A 21,026-nucleotide genomic window follows, 5' to 3' on the forward strand; every position below is an offset into this window, starting at 1 on the left:
TGGAAGTTCTTGTTATTGCATTGTATTAACCACCTAGCATTCGCCAGGTGATAATGACATGTAGTATGTGTTTACTTTATTTAATGGCATTTTTATGATTCTTTGATGCCTTGTTAACTGTAATCTTCCACTGGTGCACTACTGCACCTTGTAAGAAAGCAAACCTTTTAGATTTGTATACATTTCCCAATAGCATTTTTAGCAGATGAGTTATAAAATAAAACACAAATAAAATAAAATGAATTGCCTTTTTTACCATATTTTTTTTTTTCAACTGTCATGTCTACACTTTTATAAAGTGCTATTTTACTAATACAAAAACAGCAGCACAAGCATTACTTAATAGAGCTATACACAAAACTCTATAAATCTTTACATTATTACAATCTCGCTACTCCTTTAGAGAGAAATGCGTTTGGTTTCCTAACTAGGTTCTCAAAGAGCTACAGTAATATACTGGCCTGGCACACGATGGGAGGACTGAAGAGTTCATTGTGAACTTGGTGAACTGCTTGTTCTGATACAGCAAAGAGGTCTTTTGTTTGGTCCCTGAAACCTGCATGGGGTTGGAGACTGGAGCTCAGTTATTACTGAGCAGCAGACAGAGCGGACAAACCAACTGCAGGACCTGCTAGCTAGAGGGAGTGCTGAGCGTAAAGGGCTGGAATTCCCCAGGACAGGTGGCACGGAGATGGTGGGGTTGCTGGCTAAGTATCTTGGCATGAGGTCATAGGCACCCTGGTGTCGGAACAAGAGGAACATTGCTGCTCAGCATTCCAACATTCAGTGGCTACCAAATGGATCAGGGTCTTCAGGGTGAAACACAAGGATAGCAAAGCTGTATACTGAAGCCATATATTGTTAACCTGGGTGTAATGAATGTCCTTATGTGTGCAGATAATATTTTTTGAAATGCCTAAAGGATTGCCAATGATACTCTATACAGTACAACCTCAAAACATTTTACTTTTTTTAAAACTATTTATTGTGCAAACTCTGGAAGGGAATAAATGGCCCATTTAAAGAAACAGGTATAGCACTCTTTTCAGGGGCCCTGCCTGAGCGCTGAAGCAGGCTGTCTTGTTTTTTTATCACAGTTGGGAGCTCAGATTCTTTTGAGCTAAGCTGTAGCCGGCCCTCTGTGCCAGTGCACTGCTGTGCCTTCCAAGGGTACCAGCCATCTGCACTGATGATAAAAAGCCTTTAGGATGATAAATAGGCAAGTAACACTTTTATTGGATTGTAGTTCAGGAGCAGCCACTTTGGGTTTGGCAAGGTGCTAATGATAGGCTTCTGTTCCAGTGCGAATCTTCCCTCTGAGCAGAACCCTTCCCAGATGTATCTGACACATTTCAAACTTCCCCCTCAAAAACAAATATGTAGCAGGATTCTTCTGTGCAACAACAACACCACTACCAATCCCTTATTTCTACAGCAGCCTTTATCAAAATCACAGAATGTGGGCACTGTCAAAATGAAATGTCTGAATCTTGATACTTCTAATATCCTTTGGAAGTGAATTCCAGAGCAACAGCATGCTCAGAAAGGAGGCATGGAGGGTGTGGACACACAGCTTCAGCAGAAGACTGGAAAGGGTTAGTATATATATATATATATATATATATATATATATATATATATATATATATATATATATATATATATATATATATATATATATATATATATATATATATTATTTACAACTAAAAACAAAAACCTCCAAAAAAACCTATATTATCCAAATGTATTATAAAAAAAAAAAGATTTGATAATCTAATTTTTACTATACAAGTATTACTGTAATATAACATTTTCACTAAAAACAAAAACCTCCAAAAATAATGTCACTATTTACTATACCTTTAAATACATGTATATGTACACTACTCTACTGCAAATGCCCCAGATAAAGGGCTGGTTAGTCTATGACAGCGGGGGTGGGACGATGACTTTTGAGACGGTACCACATGTTAATAGGATCTGCTGGTTAGGTGAGAGCTGGTTGAGATTTAACGAGGCTATATGTTGGTGTTGGCTAATGGGTTTTATTTAAAAAATGAGATGCAACATCTTGTTTATAGGGGGGGTTCTGGGAGATGGTTCATCTTTAGTGGTTTGATGGTCCCAGTTTACCACACTCTGAATTGGGTCATACAGTTTATGAATCTCTGTCTAGGCTGTCCTTGGACTGAAGGGATGTTTTTTTTTCTTTTTTTCTAGTAAGTAAGATTTGCATAGAATTGTCTCTGCACTGTGCTTGACTGTAGTATCCCCGACCCTCAATGATATCTACATTTAAGTCACACCTAAAGGCAGTGTGTGGGTGTCAAAAACCCTCGACAAAATGTCAGTGACAGAATCCTTATTGCTTGGTAATGCTGTTTATAGTAATACCAGATGAGTAATGCGAGCAATACAAACAATATGATACTATTGACAACATAATAGTAACATTTCAGAACACACTTACAGTAATTTACAACCAATTCTCCCTCACATATTTGTTTTGGTTATATTTCCTCTTGGTGCATCCTATTACTAAAATGTAGCTACATGCACAAGCACTTCATTAAAAAAAAAAAAAGGAGAAAACCAACCACCAGCCCCTGTCGGTCAATGTCTAGCTGAACAGTGTGTACATGCGCTATGTTTTCTGACCCCTAGTGGGCGGCTGTCCTTCTGATCCCCGAGGAAGATGATTCCCCCTCCAGTGAGGGTTATTGAGATGCAGAACCCGTCTGCGCTCCCCTCCGAGTTCAAGGCTCCCCCTCAACCAGGCGTATTCATTGATTTGCAGGGCGCAAAGGTCAGAGTGCTTTCGTGTGCCGAGCCACCTTGGCTGTTCCATTCTGCAGATATATCCAACTTTCAGAAGCGCTGTGATATTTTTTTCCAAGTTGAAGTGCAACTGAATTATGCTGACATTTCATTCAAACAATATTTAATGGAAGAGAGAGTTTTTTTTGGTGACCCTACTACATATAAAGAATGTGACTGTATCTAGTTCAATATGTAACCTTTGTAAGAACCATGGTTTTTTTTTTAATTAAAACAGACCTACATCCCTGCGCTTAATAATTACTGGACAGGAGACGCTAACTGCATTAAAAGCATTTTTGTTTTTCATCTTGCTTTTACTCTTATGAGCTTTTAAAACATCTGGGGTTTCTCTGCTATCTCTTGTTGAGTGTTTTGAGAGATAAACACTGTTGTTATGTTTTATTTTATTTTTTTTCAAGTTTTATTATGCTGCACACTACAAACACGACAAGCAAAGCAAATAAGAGAAAACAGAAACCATTTTAAAATGTAGCATTAATGTTTAAAACCTAAACCCTTGTAGTTTTTGAAAAATGGTTGAAAGCATATTTTAGTACCGTTGCATATTCAGAATGGTTTAGTAAACTTGCTCTTTCATATACACTACATTCCTGCTTACCACAAGCATTGTTCGGCACATTTCAATATTAGGCCCAGCCATGAAGTCAGTCTGGGATTCCACTGTTCAGAGTAAACTTTGTAAAGTGCATCGAAGAAAACTGAGAACAGTTGGCTTTTAATAGTTTAAATATTTAATAGAAATTATTTAGACCAAAAAAAAGTATAAGCTTTAAGTTGCAACATCAGTACTTGTACAAAAGCCCCGTTGTACAGAGCAGAAGCACATCCCTTGTCTTTCGAAGTTCATTACTTATTCATTTTGACCGGAGTGCTGCAGTTGCTGAGTGTCTCTGACATTTGTTTTCACTTACTATTCTTTTTTTTTTTTTCAAGGTATACTTCTGAGATGTGTCACAGGCAGTGTGAGAGATTTGGTGGTAGAACTTGAAATGAATTCCACCTCTTTTATAAGAATATTATAAAAAGAGTCACGGTCACTGTGGGGTGGTGGTCCAATAGGAGTCCTCATCCCAGGCTTTCGGCTTTGAAGCCACTTTGTGCTGTCACTCCCCTTGCAGTTGGTTTTGAATCACAATGGTAATAATAACTCCAAAATTCATAACAGAATGGCCCCCGGCAATACAGAAAAATTGGAATTTAATCAAATGAAAAGGGCGCTGTAGCAGTTTGGAAGCTGTGTCTGAGGATAGTTCGCAATTAAAGCGATTATGTCTGTAAAGTCAAGCTGTCTGACTCCTTGCATAATTTGATGGCACTTCATGGCATAAGCTTGTTGTGTGTGTGTTTTTCTTTTCTTGTGTACGCTCTAAAAGATACAGAATAAGCCCTTGGCTAATTAACACTCAGGAACGGATTCAAAGGCATTAATAAGCTCACGCTTGCAATGAGAACTGCATTGTAGTTAGGAAATTAATTACAGAGGGGAGACATAGTTCTACTTTTGCATGTGTCACAGCTTACATTAAAAGTAGAGTTTGGTGTCAGCCACAGGGGAGAACGTAAGATGTTAGGATCCTAAACTGTTGAAACCGGATTTAATAGAATTTGAATGTGCTGATTTATTGTTGCTCAGATCTAAGGCAGTTTACTATATATATATATATATTATATATATATATATATATATATATTCTATATAATGAATATTTTGGGGATAAATATTTATACAATTATATCATCACGTCTATTTAATAGAACGTCTATTCGCCATAACATATTTTACTAAATATGTTTAATATAGTAGTGCAGATAAATTAGCTTGCAGATAAGCGGACAGGTTGACTGTAGGGAAGACATGGGCAGTGGGGCAGGATGTAAGTGTTAGTTAAAGACTAACTCACTGTTGCCATGGCTGCAGAGGGGGTAGAAATTACAGTTGCACACCTCTAGTGGGCATTTCCAGAACCACTACAGATTTTAGCCGATTGCTAATAAGCCTGGAAAATAATAATCTAAGATAAAACAGCACTAATAATACAAAACACACATAATAGGATATTAAACAGGTACAAAATGACATATTCCCAAATGTTGTTAGTCTCTAAGGGATGGCTCTTGAGCCCTATATGACAAATTGAGCTCATTAAGCAAAGTGCTGGTTATGGCAGGGAACTTACTTTAACATTACATCAGATCATGTAAATATCAAGCATGTTTTAGGTGCTTCCAATACCAGATCAAATTGCCAATTGAATAGTTAATATCTTATTTGTCCTTCGCTAAACTATAAGCCCAATGATCTTCAAGGAAAGGATTTACATCTTACCTCAATCCATTAAGTCCCCGCCTTGTGCCAGAGTTCGCCTCCTCCTCCCCAGCCTGCTTTTCGGCTTCGTCTAATGGGGAGGGCAGCTATCCTGCTCCACTGCCCATGTCTTCCCTACAGTCAACCTGTCCGCTTATCTGCAAGCTAATTTATCTGCACTACTATATTAAACATATTTAGTAAAATATGTTTAATGCAGAAGTATTGTCTCGTCTATATTTTAATAAATAATCTATCGCATGAGTTTCCCGACAAACAGTATGAAATATCCTATGAAAAGCTCTTAATTAGTTTGAGAAGAGACTGCAGGATAATATAATCTTTGGAAGATGAAAGTACAGTAAAAATGTAACACAATGTATGTGTTAAAATTTGTGCTTAATGAGCACACACATACAGAATATGTTTATTAGTGTACACTGGTTAAATCTATTTTTAGTTTTAGCAGACTATTTTTTTTCATATGGCCTATTGTATCCAAAACTTTGTCAAGCTGTGTGGTGAAGGATCCCAATGATTCATTCCACCAATCAGTTCATAGTAGTTGCCCTTGTGCTACCATTGCTTCTTTGTACAGAACCCTTGCATTGCCATTGAATATCATTTGGTAAGGGCAAATGATAATGCAGTCTTCTAAACAGGACATGGTGTACTCTTTTTTTTCCTCCTTTCCTCCTTTGTCATTCTTTTTATTCATTTAATTTACATAACCTCTTTCATTTCGCTACCTATTGACATGTTTAGGCTCAAGTTTATTAAATGTACTTGTCCTGTTAGCCCAGCTCTTTTCCTCAGTATAGTTTCCATTTCGTAGGGGGCTTAAAGAGTGTAATGTTGCTGTCATTATTTATAAACTGGTGACACTTTGAACATGGTCCTTTGTCCTTTCCAATCGCCATCCTTTTATTTTGGCTGTGCTGGAATTCCTAGTGCTCTTTCTCTGCGGTCCCCCTTGAATTGAAAATGAAGTGACTCGATAATGAGTCTCACTCAGTGAGGGTTCCTGATACTGCAGGCAACAGCCGGTAAAAAGGAGGGAAAAAAGTTTTCATTTCCTCTTTTTTAAAACTGGTTCTAAGTGCCAATATTAGTGTTAGGATTGCCTCTGTAACATTGAGCCAAGCAAGCAGTCAGCCTGTTAATAACACTAAACAGACAAAGTAGTATACAATTAGTACTTTGTATCTGAGTTTTATTATAGCTCTGAATAACTGTTTAATGTTCAGAGCTACATGTAGGGACACTTAAAAATGTGTATGAAAAAATATGGAATGCTTTTTAAATTTTATTTTTAACACACTGATCATCTTGAAACACCAGAGCTGTTAGAGTAAGGGTTTTAAGCCTGTTACTACAAAAGGTATTCAATATTAGGTAAAATGTGGTTTAACAGGTTGAAATATTTATACAGTTTTTTTTTTTTTTTTTTTATCCCTCAGCATAGCTCTACTCTAAATGAATAATATTTCAATACATTTACTGGTGCCCAAATTCTTTATTCATTCAGCCCCTTTGTTAATGCTTAAAAACACCAGAAATGTGTATGTTACCAAAATATTCATCAACACTATCTCAATACATTGAAACAAGAATTTATCACCATAAGGCGGCAATGTAAACATTTTCCTTGCTGTTTAACTAAAACCTCAGTCCTCCCTTGACAGAAGTGACAGCTGCAACATTAGCTAGCTTCCTAACAGTTGTTTATTGTGGCTGCACTGAACTACCTATAGTCCATAAATAAGCACCCAAATTCTACTTCGACAATGGAGAAACAAACAAGATAAAGCTTAATGCACTTTCTCTAGCACGGCACTGTAGCTGCTGTTCGCCATGCACCGAAGAGCTGTTTTGATGGCAGATGCCTTTCTGGGCTCGCATCCCAGGAATCTGACTGAGGGAGAGGCTAATGGCTGACTCCACACGCCCTTTGACCCCAGGGGGAGATACAAGTCGTCTTCTGTTTCTCCTCAGACTGATTATGGGGTCAGGGCAGCTCTCACAGTCTCGCTCTCAGTGATTAAAACGTGTTCTGTGCCTTCAACACAATAGATATGTCAAAGGGTTAGCATTGAAGAAGGAGAAAGAGGACATTCCAAAAAAAGGCATGGCTTTTATCAGAAAAACATTCTCCCTTTCTCTTTGTGGTTTTCTTTTCTTTTTTTTGGTTAATTCATGACCACCAGTGTTTATTTCACGGAAGGAAAATGGACTTGAAATGCAGTCTTTTGTTTTTATTTCCTAGTATTGCATGAAAGAAAAAGGGTGGTAGGCAATACATAGATCCAGTTCTTGCTTCATCTTTTGAAGGTTGCCAAGATTGTTAGTTGTGATGGAATTAGCCCAAGCCCAGAAGAAACAACAGTACTGACCCGTTTAGCAGCATGATATATGATGTGTACATAAGTGGATGTGTTGCTGCATGTATGTATGATTAATGCTGAATATATAACGAGGGCTACTTATACTTTTTTCTGTATAAAATGTTCATACCAAATGGACATTTATGTGCATCTTCAGGCTTGACGTCTATGCCATATTTCTCTTTTTTAATTGGAACTTAATTATGTAATTGGTATTGAATTCTGTTTCTGGCTGTTCTCTAGGGTAAACTTTGCAGCTTGTGTGCATCCTTTGTATTTGACAACAATAAAAAAATCTATATATATTAAAAATTGCCGTTTTGGGTGTTTTTAATGTGAATCAGTGTTTGAGATCATGCGCAAAATAAACTCGATTGTGGCTAAAAATGTAAATTTAAGGTACCACTGTTTACCTTTGATTTGAATATAATTTCTGTAGCAAAACTGTCACTGTTATTCTATTATTGTATATTGCTTCAGTGACATACTTTACTTCAAGGGGATAACAAATCCGAATTCTCCACACATTTCTATAGTGGAGCAACAATATGGTACATTATATTTTCCATTATATTTCCCTGTGTCTTGGATAGAGTCCAGCACCAGATCCACTGCACAGCAGGCATCCCCGACTTGTGGCCCCAGAGCTAGAACCGGCCCTGCAGGCTTCAAGCAGCTCCCCTCGGCAGCCCTAATTAAAAACGCTGGCGAGACGCACTTCAGCAGTTTTCAGCAGGATAACCTTCACTTCAGTTATTTCTGTTTTTCTTTGTTTCCTTAGGAGGTTTCACCTCTGTAGCATCTGCTGTTTATGGGCCCTCTCTCCAGCAAGGCAGTCTCTCATTAGTCCTGTTTTGCCTCAAGGTTTTGGAGACCATCAGGGCTGTAGTGATGAGCTCTTTACTTAGATGCTGATTTCGCTGGAAGTCGTGGTGTATCTTAATCATGCAAGAGACATTACTGACTGAGTGGAACGGGTCCACTTAATTTAAATTGCTCCCAGTTAGATTGGGCAGGTGAGAGCGAACTGCATCTCCCATCTCCAACTTTGATTCAGCATTTTCTAGAGCGGTAACATGTAATGGGATGGGAGTCTCAGCTGAACATTTAATAAAGGCAGCATTCTGATTGACAAGAGGCAAACAGGTATATTCCACTCTAGAAGGTTGGACCTTGGAAAAGAACAGTTATTACTGAAGTCTGTTCTGTTCTAGGAAAGAGATACTTTCATTAGGTAAAGTACAACAAATACCATAGCAACTCTTCTGATTGGATTAAAGCAGTAAATAGGTGCTCAAATTACATTGTATTTTATTTTACTTTTTGCCGTCCCTATTGCAATTACAGAAATATATATATATATATATATATATATATATATATATATATATATATATATAGATATATATATATATATATATATATATATTATATATTTTTTTTTCTTTTTTATATTTCCAAAACATACCACATAAATTAAACTCCTAGTCAAAGCACCTTATAAAGAAAATAAAACCGGTTTTGAGTTTTAGCAACAAGAGCTACTGGGAATGATTGGAAACATCATAGAAATGTAAAAAAAGACAGTAAAAAAACTATTAACATGTCATTTGAAGCACTTCACTACAGTATGTAGACTTAAGTGTGGGATATCCTCTGTGCAAATTAATGGTGTATTGCAAGCAGCATTAATCAATTATCAATTCATTTATTTTCAATTAATATCATAAATAATGTTTCTGCTTCATTAGTGTTATTATATTATTTTGTGTACTTGTCTTTTTTCCTTATTGTTTTTGTTGTATTTGCTGGAACCTCTTTTGGGGGAAAGAAAGTTACTGTTAAGCCTTGAAAATAATCAGAGATATTATGCAAGTTCCAAGGGGAAATAAACCATGAATTTGAAATCATAACGTTGACAGAACTGCAAAAATCTTAAAACATGTCAGCCTAAACAGAAATTATATCTCTATATCAGTAATGTGTGCGTGTGTGGCTTTGAATTGTGTGGCCAAGTCATCTTTGTTATATTGAATTATAGTTTTGAGATAAATGTTTAAAAAGTAAATTCCGTATTTTTTTTCCACATTTCTATAGGGGTGTCACACTGACCAAGGAATTAGCAGAAATGCTTGTTCCACAGCCCCTGTAGCACTGATTTTAGATAATCTAACCTTAGGTACAGTAGTCGAAGATTAATGCTAATAGGCATCTGTGAAACCATCAGTGAGTGCTTAAAGCTATGCTGGTTTTCTGTTCGATAAAAAGGTGAAAGAGGTAAGCAATAGGAAGAAAAAACAAAGACATGGCTGTGAACTCATAGTAGAAAAGTGCCTTCATCAAGAGACCATGTGCAGTAGCAGCTCTACAGGGAGACTGAAGGCACATTCACACTTAGTTACCCCAGATACAGTGTAGTAATGGACGTTTTAACCAGACCACCAATTCCTTTCTGTTTAAATCCAGAGCTGTGTTGGAAAAATGTCGACAGTTATCGTCAAAATGATGAGAACTGCTTCAAGTGTGGAGGGCACCAGTGTTGACATCAGATGCCACTGTATAAATGCATTAAATGAGGGTGTTGCAGTCAGTCAGTGGATAACCAAAGGCTTGTACTCTTATCAGCATGATTGGTCTTGAGACCTGGTGGTGGTGGTGGTAGTGGGTAGTGTAGGCCACCTGATATGTTTAACGAAAACCACATATATGTATTGCACACTTTGTTAATGTATTTCACTGTGGCGGAGGAGGAAGAGAGAGAGACAGAGACAGAGAGACACCAAGAATGTTTTTTTTAAAATGTGCTCTTTGACCCAGGCTCAGTGTTCAATGATATGTCAGTAGCTTCAGGGGAGTGTATGGCTAGGAATTTAGAGGTGTCAGGCAATCTGTCTGGGGCAGGCCCAGTTCGGGGGAGTACTGTTTAAACTGGCAGACTAAAAGAATGTGGCTTTTGCTTTTTTTTTTTTTTTTTTTTGCCCCCCCCCCCCCCCCCCCCCCCCCTCATCCCTTTTGTATACAAGTAGGAAAAAAACTGGCACGGTTATTGTTGCCCGGGTCTGCAAAAATCTTTGCTCTCACTCTTGAGGAATGAAAAGAGGCTCCAATTAGACGCTTTGGTTCAGAAAACTTGATGCAAGGTACTTGAACTGTCACTATGGAACCTTAATTAGCAGCTGAGGGTGAGAGGTCAGCCACAACTCTACAGTTCCTGACAAGGCTGCTCACAAGTGTGGAGAGGAGGGTTCAGGGGGAACAGAGAGGAGGAGGAGGGAAGTAAAACAGAAAGGAACAAAAAAAATGAAGAGAAAGAAAACCACACACACACACACACAACACACACACACACACACACACATCACAGACACCTCCCTAATTCAGGACAAATCCTGTGAAGCGAAATGCATTAAGCACATACAAGGGTTTTGCTGCTGTGTGTGTGTGGTAATACTACATCTCACAGAGCTAATGAATTTGGTTTCTTCCTCATCTACCGGTTGCCTACTATAGGGTAAGCCAGCCTAAAACCCGGAGGGATTAATAGTAAAGGAAAGAAGAAGGGGAAGAAAAAGAGTTGTGCTTGACTGAAAGCAAACATTGGAAGTTAAGCTATCAAGCTCTGTGGGAGGCCTGGATTAGATGCTCTAAAGAGACCCATGCAGCGGACAGAAGTACTTTGTTTACTGGAATAAGTGGCAATGCCAAGGTCTGATTCATAGACCCATTGTATATGTACTGGTGTGGACAGGACAATATGATAGTGATGAAGGCCTGGTCATCATTGCTTCAAAGTCTCAGTAAGTAAAGAAAAATGGCACATTTACTAATTTTAATTTTTATCTGTGAAAAAAAGCCTTTCTCTGTATGTTGCTCTTGTTTTATATAATGAAATAACTTGATCCTGGTACCAAATTCAAAAGAAAGTAAATAAAATATAAATCTTTTTTTTTTTTTCTGCTGGGCCAATATTGTATACCTAACACACTGTCCACCATCTCATGAGAAAAAAGATGGATCTTTTGCCCTCAAATATATTTATAATATATTTACAATATATTTTATATGAAGTATAAAAACATGCTACAGTAATGAATTCATTATCAACAACAGCCGTTTTTGTTACAGCCATCACAAAAGATAAGTTGGTGTTAAGAAAAAATTAAGAAAGTGATTTGGTTTAAACTGCATGTGTTATGCTTTGAGCATTAAATTTCTGTCTAGTTGAACAATACTTTTCCATAAATCCACTGTACTTTATTTGTGAGTAGTTGCAAGGGTATGAAAACTGTACTTCCTTGATGTGCACCATCAACCATTATGGTTATTAATTTATAACCAAAACTTCCTCTGAAAGCAGTTAACCTGTTACAATTTAAACTTGCATAACTGACAAACATTATTGGATGACATCACACTTTGCCCGTGCTATCTAAATTCAAACTTGCATTGACTACACAATGACAGATCCCAGAGCATTTCTGAGTGAAAAAGGATGTCACCTTAAATCTCTTTTATGCACGGATCCACAATGGCGGTTTTTGTCACCACTCCTTTTCCAAGCCCTGATAATTAATGTGCCTTGGTGACAAATCAACAAAAGAGAACGGCCCGCCAAATGTAACCTTTGACTCGTCAAGTCTTCATCTCGGACCTTTGCACCTTGCTTAAGGCCACAGTTGAAAAATCTTTTCAAAGGAAAATTTGCAATAATCTCCAGTGTTCTTAGATCTCAACGTAGATATGTATTTCTGCCAGCACCTTGCAGGTCCTCTTTAGCAGTTTCACTATCCCTAAGTATTAATATAAAGAGGAAGGTTCTGTGGAACTGTTGCTTTTAAGCTCAGGGGAAATGTATGATATAACGCTCTGTTGTTTTGGAGCTCTGAGTCCCTTGATGTCTAACCTTAAAGGGAGTTTTTATTTTTTTACTCAACCTGCAGTGGCTACTGAATCAGTAGCCTTATAATCCCTTTACGACAGCAGCTGGAGGACCTTACAGTAGTTATCATATAGCAACCATTGTGCATCGGTAGGGTTCTGTCTGTTTAAACCCTTCACTCCTGATTGAAGGATTTTCTTAGGTTTTCTTAGGTTGAAAGTCTGCTCTTTCTGGCTGGCATACAAATTTAATGTTTAAAAGCCCCTGAAGACACAAGAATAAAAGCATAATTGAAAATGCGGCTTCTGTTGTCAGCTCGGTTAGGTTTGTGAGCTGGAGCTGGAGCTGGACCAGACTGCAATATAAAACAATAAAAAAAAATGAAGAAAAAAACATTTCGCTGATCACTGTAAACCTGGTCAATAAATAAATAAATTATCAGAGATCTCGCTTACTTTTCATCTTTGATGTAAAATGTATGGATAAATGTGAACTGCATGTATGTAGTTGAATATAAGCGCAAGAAAATGAATAAGGAAAACAACGTTAAATCTCTGTTCTCATATTTCTTACCTCATTAGTTGTGGCAGGGCTTATGTGGACACATAGCTCTCTTTATAGTCATCTCACTGGCTGCATTTCATGTTTAGGATATTGGAGAGCTACTGCTGTCTGTTATCTACTGCCTTTACCTTCCCTTATCTGTCACTGACCAATAACTTCTTGTTTTATGGGACATTCGAGAAGTTGTGGTGTAATGTGCCTAATACTAAACAGTCACATGACATACATTGTGGTTTAGTTTCAATGGTATGCATAACACTGCCTCGTAATAAACCTTCTGCTTGTATTTATGTATGTTGTATAGACTTATTATTACATACTTACTGCAGTAGAGCTTTCATTAGCCCAGCTATGTGTTTGGATTCCTGCTATTAGCAGTACTCTTATTAGGTGGCATATGGTAATACATACGTGCGTTATTTCTGGGAGATTTCCTGCTGCAGTAAAGTTCCGTCTGTCTGTCTAGTGCTGCAGTGCATGTCAGCTCAGGTATCTGGCAGCTTGCTGAATATGTTGTGCCTATATGAGTGGCACCACCTGTTTCCTCTCCAGTAAAAGCTATGGGACTGATTCCTGGATCCTAATTATTTACCAACCCATGTGCTAAGCAGTTGACCCATTTAAGACATGTCTAGGCAAAACCCATAGCAAAGTGAGGTTGCTTGCACCTCTTGGATCGTTCCTATTTCAAACCAGTCTCCTCTTGGTTGTGTCATGTTGTTTCGTTAGATCTTGGTTTGGCATTAAAAAAAAAAAAAAAAAAAAAACTTGTTTTGAATGCTTAGACGTTGATTGAATCAGCTGCCTTTTTTTTTTTTTTTTAGCAATTATGCCGAGTAAATGGCAGTTTATAGAAGCTGGGTGATCTGCATTAATGTACCAGTGGGACTAGGTTGAGACTGCCCGGATCGTTCTACATCAGACTCAAGCAACTGTCAGATCAGATAGATCTTTGGTCACAGGGGTGGGATGCAGTGTCGTAAGCCATTACCAAGGGAAGGGAGGGGGGCTTTGTGGTACTACTGAGCTGGTTCACAACTGTTCAAGCAAAGTAGAGCTTTTTTTTTTTTAATTATTATTTTAAAAATGTCACACACTGGGATAGCTCCATGAAATGTGCAACACAGCTTGTTTCAATGGCTGGTTCCCTGGGGTTAGCAAGCAATTGCACACAGTTCAAGTACCGGATTTCATTCACACTATTGATATATAAGTTCACAGGCTGTCTAGAGCTTAAGATCTATTTTTAAATCCATGCAATGGAAAAAAAAAATTCTCAATTACTCCAAGAAAACTTCACGGCCATATTGGCAAAACATCCCTTCCGGTGTTATTTTTCTCTTTATAGTGAAAACATGGTAAAGCACAGTAAAGTATTTGGAAAAACTGTAAAGTATTCAAATGAAACAATTTGTCTATATATTGATATCAAAAGCGTCAAAAAAACAAACAGCTCACTGTCGTCTGTCAATTGGCTTTTGAATAGTGGATAAATATGGTTTAGTGTTGGTATGAATACATGGAATAGATACTTAAAGAATACATATTTTAAAGTCTCTTTGGATTTCATAAAGATTGATAGCCATGAAACAGTTTGAAAAGATTGCATAAGTCTGTGCTGTTTTCACCAAACTAAATAATAAACTAGCTAAATATACCATTCGGAAGGTTTAACCTCAAAATGTTGGTCTTTCTGCTGTTAGCTACTGTGGAAGTACAGGGTATAGGAGTATAAAACGGCAGAATGAAAGCATGCTCAAACTAGAGTCTGAAACAGAAAAAGGATTAGTGCAGTGTGTGGCATCTCAGAATGAGTGTGTTTCGTTTCTTTTCCCAGAGCTGCCGTCAGTTTAATAGAGGAAGCGTGAGGAGAGTGAGGCAGGCCAGGGAGAGGTCCTGTCCGTTAACGTGCAGTGGGCCAAAAGGCACAGATTAAGCACTGCTGCCATCAACGTTCTCGTTCCCCAAGAGGATTATCCAGCATGTGAGCTGAGGGGAGGGTGTTTGTGTAAGCTGTTCAGATTGTGAAAAGCTGTAATAGGCTCTGAAGAAAATCATAGCAGGCAACAACAACAAAAAAGAAAGGAACAGTCTTTACTATTCTGTCAACGAAGTTGCACTCTGAGGCCTTATTGAAGGTAGTCTGCAGCCTGAAAGCAAGTGCGTTTGACCTATTTATTGGTAATACAACACAATACAATACAATACAAATGTATTTGTATATACACTCCAGTTATAACAAATTATTTAAAAGCACTTTAAAAAAGTAGGTTTTCAATTTAGATTTAAAGTAGGTAATAATATTCCCATTTTGTTCTGTATTACACATAGGGTTTAAATTATGAACACCCTTAAAAATATTTTGGTTTGCTGTAAACCAGCAGGTTTCTGAAGTTGGGTAAGTAGGTAGGAGATTTTTTTAAATAAAAAAATTCAACTCAACAAGTTAAACAAGTTTAACAGTTTTCTGTTTTAGGGTTATGTGTTGGAAAACAATTATATATATATATATACACACACACACACACACACACACACACACACACACACACACATATTTATATTATTATGACCCACTGCAGCTCTGCAGCACTGCATTCTCACCTGTGCATATATATACATTTCAGCAGTTGTCAGATCCCTGGAAGAGAGAAGATAAAATGACATTAAGATAGAATATGAAAAGAATATAAAGCCAAAGAAACACAATTTAAAAATAAACACAGCAAAGGTAAGTAGTGAAAAGGAAATGAACATTGAAAAACAAAAGCCCTAATTACCCTCCTTGACCAGTTTTAGCTGCCCATCTTGTGTTATTTTATTATTGTTGTTTCATTAATTTATATTTTAGAATTACATCTATGCAATCCCAGCATATTACTGCTACAAAAATGAAAATGAAAAAGCTCACACTGGATGTAAAGAGGGGGGGCTTTGTGTGCTTAAAATGGCATCCTCAACAACCTTGGATTGCCTGTTTTTATTAGTAGTACCTTTAAGTCTAGAACATTCCGAAAAACCCCTGTAAATTGAACTTAACAGTATCTATAAATATTCCTATTACTTCTGCTGCATTTTCCCAATACAGAGGTCACTGTATTTCAGCATGCAGCCTGGTAGGAATGGTTTGTTTTTAGTCACTGAAAGGAGCCAAGAAAAGGTGTGAAATAAGAGGTTTTGAAGTTCCGAGAGTCCAGGTGGGCTTTTTAACAGCACACTCCCTGCAAGCGGGTTTCAAGTTCCTGTCAGAATATTATTATTATTTTATGTTTATTTAGCAGACACCTTTATCCAAGGCGACTTACAGATACTAGGGTGTGTGAACTCTGCATCAGCTGCAGAGTCACTTACAATATCTCACTCAAAGGCCAGAGCACAAGGAGGCTATATAAGTGACTTGCTCTGGGTCACACAATGAGTCGGTGGCTGAGCCGGGATTTTGACCAGGGACCTCCTGGTTACAAGTTCTTTTCTTTAACCACTAAATTTGTAGGCTAATTTGTTTAGCGTCAGCTTTGATTTTGCAATTTCATGACACCTTAAGAAACAACCTGTTTACATAACTGACTGACTTTTTCATTATGTTTAGAGGACTGTTACCTTGCATAGGGCATTGGATGCATGGTTATTTTTTAACTGTTTTGTTTACTCTACTTGATTCCCAATAGTGTGAATCTGGAGACTTAAATAGTACTTGAAGCAAAGGCTATGTAGACTATTGTTTTGACTTTGCAGTTAAATTTAAAATGAAGACTGCACTGCTGTTAGATTTTTCGAGGTACATTCAAGCAGAAAGTGGTAACCCAAAGGCTGCTAATATACTTGGAAAACCCATGAGAACCACCATACTTTTCCTGCAATTTATAGCCACACAACCATTGGCAAGGTTATCCATCTTTATTTCAGTCAGCCTGTACTGCAGCCCCTTATATTTCCAGCCTCCTTACAAGCAATTGAATGCTGCTTGAATTATAGGGTGAACTGCTAATGTAGTTTTTACATGCAGAAAAGCAGCATTTTATTATCGTGGGATTTTTTTTCATCGTCTACTTATTTTGCAGATCAGCGAATAGCCTTGTGGTCATTTAGTCTCATCTAAACATGTTGCTTCATGCTATTGCAGAGAGTTAGTTTAGACCTCTGTCCAGTTATGAATACAAACCAATTTCTTGTGCTATTTCTAATCAGGAAATCTTGCTTCAGGATGTAGAGGTATAATGATATTTTGAAGTCAAGTGACCCCGTGAAAATGTTTTCAAAAATATGTTTTTGAGCCATAAATGGTTGGGAATGCAACTTCAGTCAATGTCAGTATCTTTACAAATGCTTAAAACTATATTGTGCCTGATGTAATCCATTCATATAGGAAAAATGCATTTTAAAATTAATGATGCATGTGCAATTTCCTTAGTTTTACCGTGGCTGTACAAGAATCAAAGCCAGACAAAAATGTTTTTCCAATTGTCTAGTGCATCAATTTGATGAGCTCTTGGAGAAAGAGAAAATACCAATTTGTATTGTGCCCCAGAAACATTATGGAAGTATAAAGTATAAAGCACAGCATTTAATATGATCCAGTATCTACTTACTGTCGAAAAGAAGTGTTTATATCTGTCTTAGCAACAATGGAGTAAGTTAACAGGCATTCTGGTTACCATGACTGCTGGGTCAGGGGTCACTGACCATTCACTTTTTGTTCTTGCTAATCATTATGGATGTACTCAGGGGTGTTTATGGGCCCCTTGCTGACCTAATGGTCTGGCTTGACCCTATAATCAGTTAGAGCATGTCCAGACTAACTCTGACCCTCTGACCGCACACACACACACACACTGTGTGGTGACCCTGCCAGCAAAGCTAATTGTTGAGAAGGGACAGGTGAAGTAATTTCTTAACATTTTAATAGACAGTCTGAAGGGGACCTGAACTCTGCCTTCTACAAAAAGGAAATCATTAGACCTGACAAAATACATTTAGCCTATTTCAGGAAGTAAAAAAAGGAGGTCGATAGGCCTCTTTTTCAAGTTTTGCATGCTTTTCTTTAGTAATGTGGTGCCTAATCTCTCCTGTCTTTCATCTGATATTTGATTCAATAACTGGCAAAATAAAAGTCATTCCATTAAAGGTGTAGAGTCTGATACAGTTTAAAAAATCAGTTGTACATACCATTGTAATGTTAGGTATAAAACAAAAACAATTTTGGGAAAAAATTTAATTTTGTTGTGTCTATAGCAGTGGTTTTTAACCTTGTGTTACGTGTACCATACTGGTACGTGACAGGCTTGCAACTGGTATGCATCGGCAGTTGTTCTTTATGACGATATGATTCCTCAACCGTACCACCACTCCCCTGCGATTGAGATGGTTGCAATTAAGACAAGACAATTAGACACAAAAATGCTGCCTCTCCCTTTAAAAGCATGTGTCAATATTTTTGAATGCGACATTACGTTGGTGTATATATATACTTGTCTGTGCAGAGAGGTACAGCATTAACAGCTGCAGAATATGGAAACTCCAGTTTCTGTGAACAGTTGTGATGGGAACCAAATGTGTGAGAGTACTGTTGTGTACAAGTATAGCATAAGTGAACACTTGCATTTAAGAAACAAGAACAGTGAAAAAGTAAAATAAAAATACACTTAAGGTTTGTGTGTTGCACGTGTGCCATTAACAAAATGCCCTGGAAACCTAAAATAATTAGTGAAGGACTGAAATGCAGCAAACAGCTTAACAATTAAACAAAAAACAAATGTAGTGAAAAGGTTACCGAGACAAGTTGAAAAAAGTTATCTTTGTGAACTCCAATAAACCAACGTTATCTTTCGCTAGTCACATCGTAGAGTGCCTAAATTGGGCCGTCTCTGGGCCGCCTCAAAATTTCTCTTCACAGTTGAGGTTTTAGGGGGCCTAAGTGCGTTCACATATGTGTCTGAAAAGGAGGCCTAAACTGCGGCAAAGTGCTTGTCGGGAATGTAAACAGTGACGTAAACACCGCATTCCCGGAAGTCAACATAAGAGATTGAGGTAGGAAACTGGCAGACGTAAATATGGCAATCTTATTTTTTGCAACACTGTTGGTACTGTACTTATTGCATAAGATACGACAAAGGCGTGTGTTGACAGTCACAATGCAGATTATTATATTAATGGTGACTGAATATGCAACGTTGTATGTATTATTTATCAATATTGAGATTTACAATCTTAGCTACAATCTGAAATGTGTGTGTATGTAAATATATACACACACACACACACACACACACAGCGTGAGAGAGCACAAGTTTTATCGTTTTAATGAAAGCTGTATGATGAAGAAATACTTACCATTCATGACTGACCCATCATTATCGTCTAAAGTGTCGGTGTATTCAGTGCATTCCCCGTTGCTATTTAACGGGCTGGAGATCGCCGTAAGCTCCATAAAATCCAACATCCTTGGTGGGTTTATTTCTGGCCTGCTGCTCAGTATTTCTGAGAGTTCTCAGACAAACTTGCAGGTTTTCACCAGAGATAACATGGACATAAAGGAGATAGCTGCTTTAAAACCGACATTGTTTTGATCTACTATGCTCGACCTAGTAGGGGAGTGGTTTGAGCTACGTCACCGCACTGACGCGTTAAGGCCGGCCCAGGGCCTGCGTTGGGTTCACACATACACATCGGCCGGCCCTGAGGCTGCATTGGTACTTTAGGCTGCATCAAAAAACAGGTCTAAATTTCACCCGGCCCTGGGCCGCCGTTTAATTTTTCGAGTGTTCACACATGAGATAAGGCAGCCCTGGGCCGGCCTAAACAGCAAGTGTGAACGGGGTGTTAGTTACTGGTACACCTGGTGGTCCCAGCTGGAAACACTGGTACTTGAGATGAAAAGGTTGAAAAGCACTGGTCTATAGCAATGTAGTGGATCACAAAGACACAAGCTGGTTTCAAGGGGGAGGAAGCTTGTGTCCCTATAGCTTAAACTACCTTTAGGGAATGTTAACAAACAAATCAAACTAGTCACCAATGGTTACTTACCGTAAAGTACAGACTGATAAAATATGAAAGACTATAGTAAACAGTAGCCACCATAGACTAGTAATTTACTGTAAAACTGAACATAATTCTATGATGTAATCATTGTATATTCACACAATCAGCAGATTAGTATTTGTGGATGTCATATACTTCTGATAGACTCAAATCTACCTAAATGACGACACAAAAATGGAAAAGTCAAGAACATTTTGACTTGCTCCAGCTTCTGCCAATAAAGAGCTACTGCAGTAGACTTTCTTTTCATTTAAGATCAAAACGTTAGTCAGAAATGTTAATAAAAATGTCTGGGAATGGTATTTTAAATGTTGTTTATACTACCCCAAATATCCTTTAAGTGTGTTTAACTTTCAAGAGCTAAATGCAGTGGGTAATTTAATATGCAGTGGGCATATTTAATATTTCTTTTTCATATTTCTTTTCTGTTTATTCGATTCTTACATGCATCATAAAATAGATATTATTGACAGTCCAGTCTGCTAAATTTCCATAAAAAGCTTTATTTTCAGCCACCTTCATAAATATGTAAAATAAACAAACAAACAAAACAAAACATCTAATGTGGATTTGCTGCCTTAAACCCAGTTTGTAATGAGCAGTGTTGTGTTCCCATAGCCCCTTATCTAGGCTCAGACTTCCCCCTGTGCTAAGTGTTATAGCCTGGGGGAATAAATGCCTGCGCCAATGCGGAGTTGAAAAACACTACCCTTAATACCCCATCCTTCAATGCTTATCTCTCCCTAGTTTATTGAACATAACTGGCTGCTCTAGCTGATTCACATCTTGGACCTTGGCTTCCAAATTTCAGCATTAATAATCTCTCCCCTCCCACTCGGTCCTCCAGAAGCCTCTAATTTATCTGCTTATTCAGTCAGGGTGCGACCTGGTGTCCCTTGTGCCTGCACTAAAGCAACCCGGCAACAATAAATTTGGTCTTGTAATAACAATTCCAGCTGAATTAATTGACCTGCTCCTGATTCCCTCTTGTGATCTCTTCCACCCTTTCGCC

At 37.8% G+C, this 21,026-nt stretch overlaps 1 protein-coding gene across 6 annotated transcripts in view; it reads left to right on the forward strand.

Annotated features, from left to right (window-relative positions):
- Window positions 1–21,026, forward strand: part of gse1 (Gse1 coiled-coil protein) — a 243,310-nt gene that overhangs the window by 127,665 nt on the left and 94,619 nt on the right. The window contains exon 1 of one of the 6 annotated variants that reach the window (XM_041222061.1): window positions 11,282–11,330. The exons of the other annotated variants lie outside the window; for them this stretch is intronic. Within the exon in view, the coding sequence (XP_041077995.1) occupies window positions 11,288–11,330 (43 nt within the window). The 5' untranslated portion in view covers window positions 11,282–11,287. Of the gene's footprint in view, window positions 1–11,281; window positions 11,331–21,026 lie in introns of those variants that run through there. 6 annotated transcript variants of the gene reach the window in all.

This window comes from Polyodon spathula, chromosome 21, assembly GCF_017654505.1.
Source record: "Polyodon spathula isolate WHYD16114869_AA chromosome 21, ASM1765450v1, whole genome shotgun sequence".
In the NCBI taxonomy this organism is placed as follows: domain Eukaryota; kingdom Metazoa; phylum Chordata; class Actinopteri; order Acipenseriformes; family Polyodontidae; genus Polyodon; species Polyodon spathula.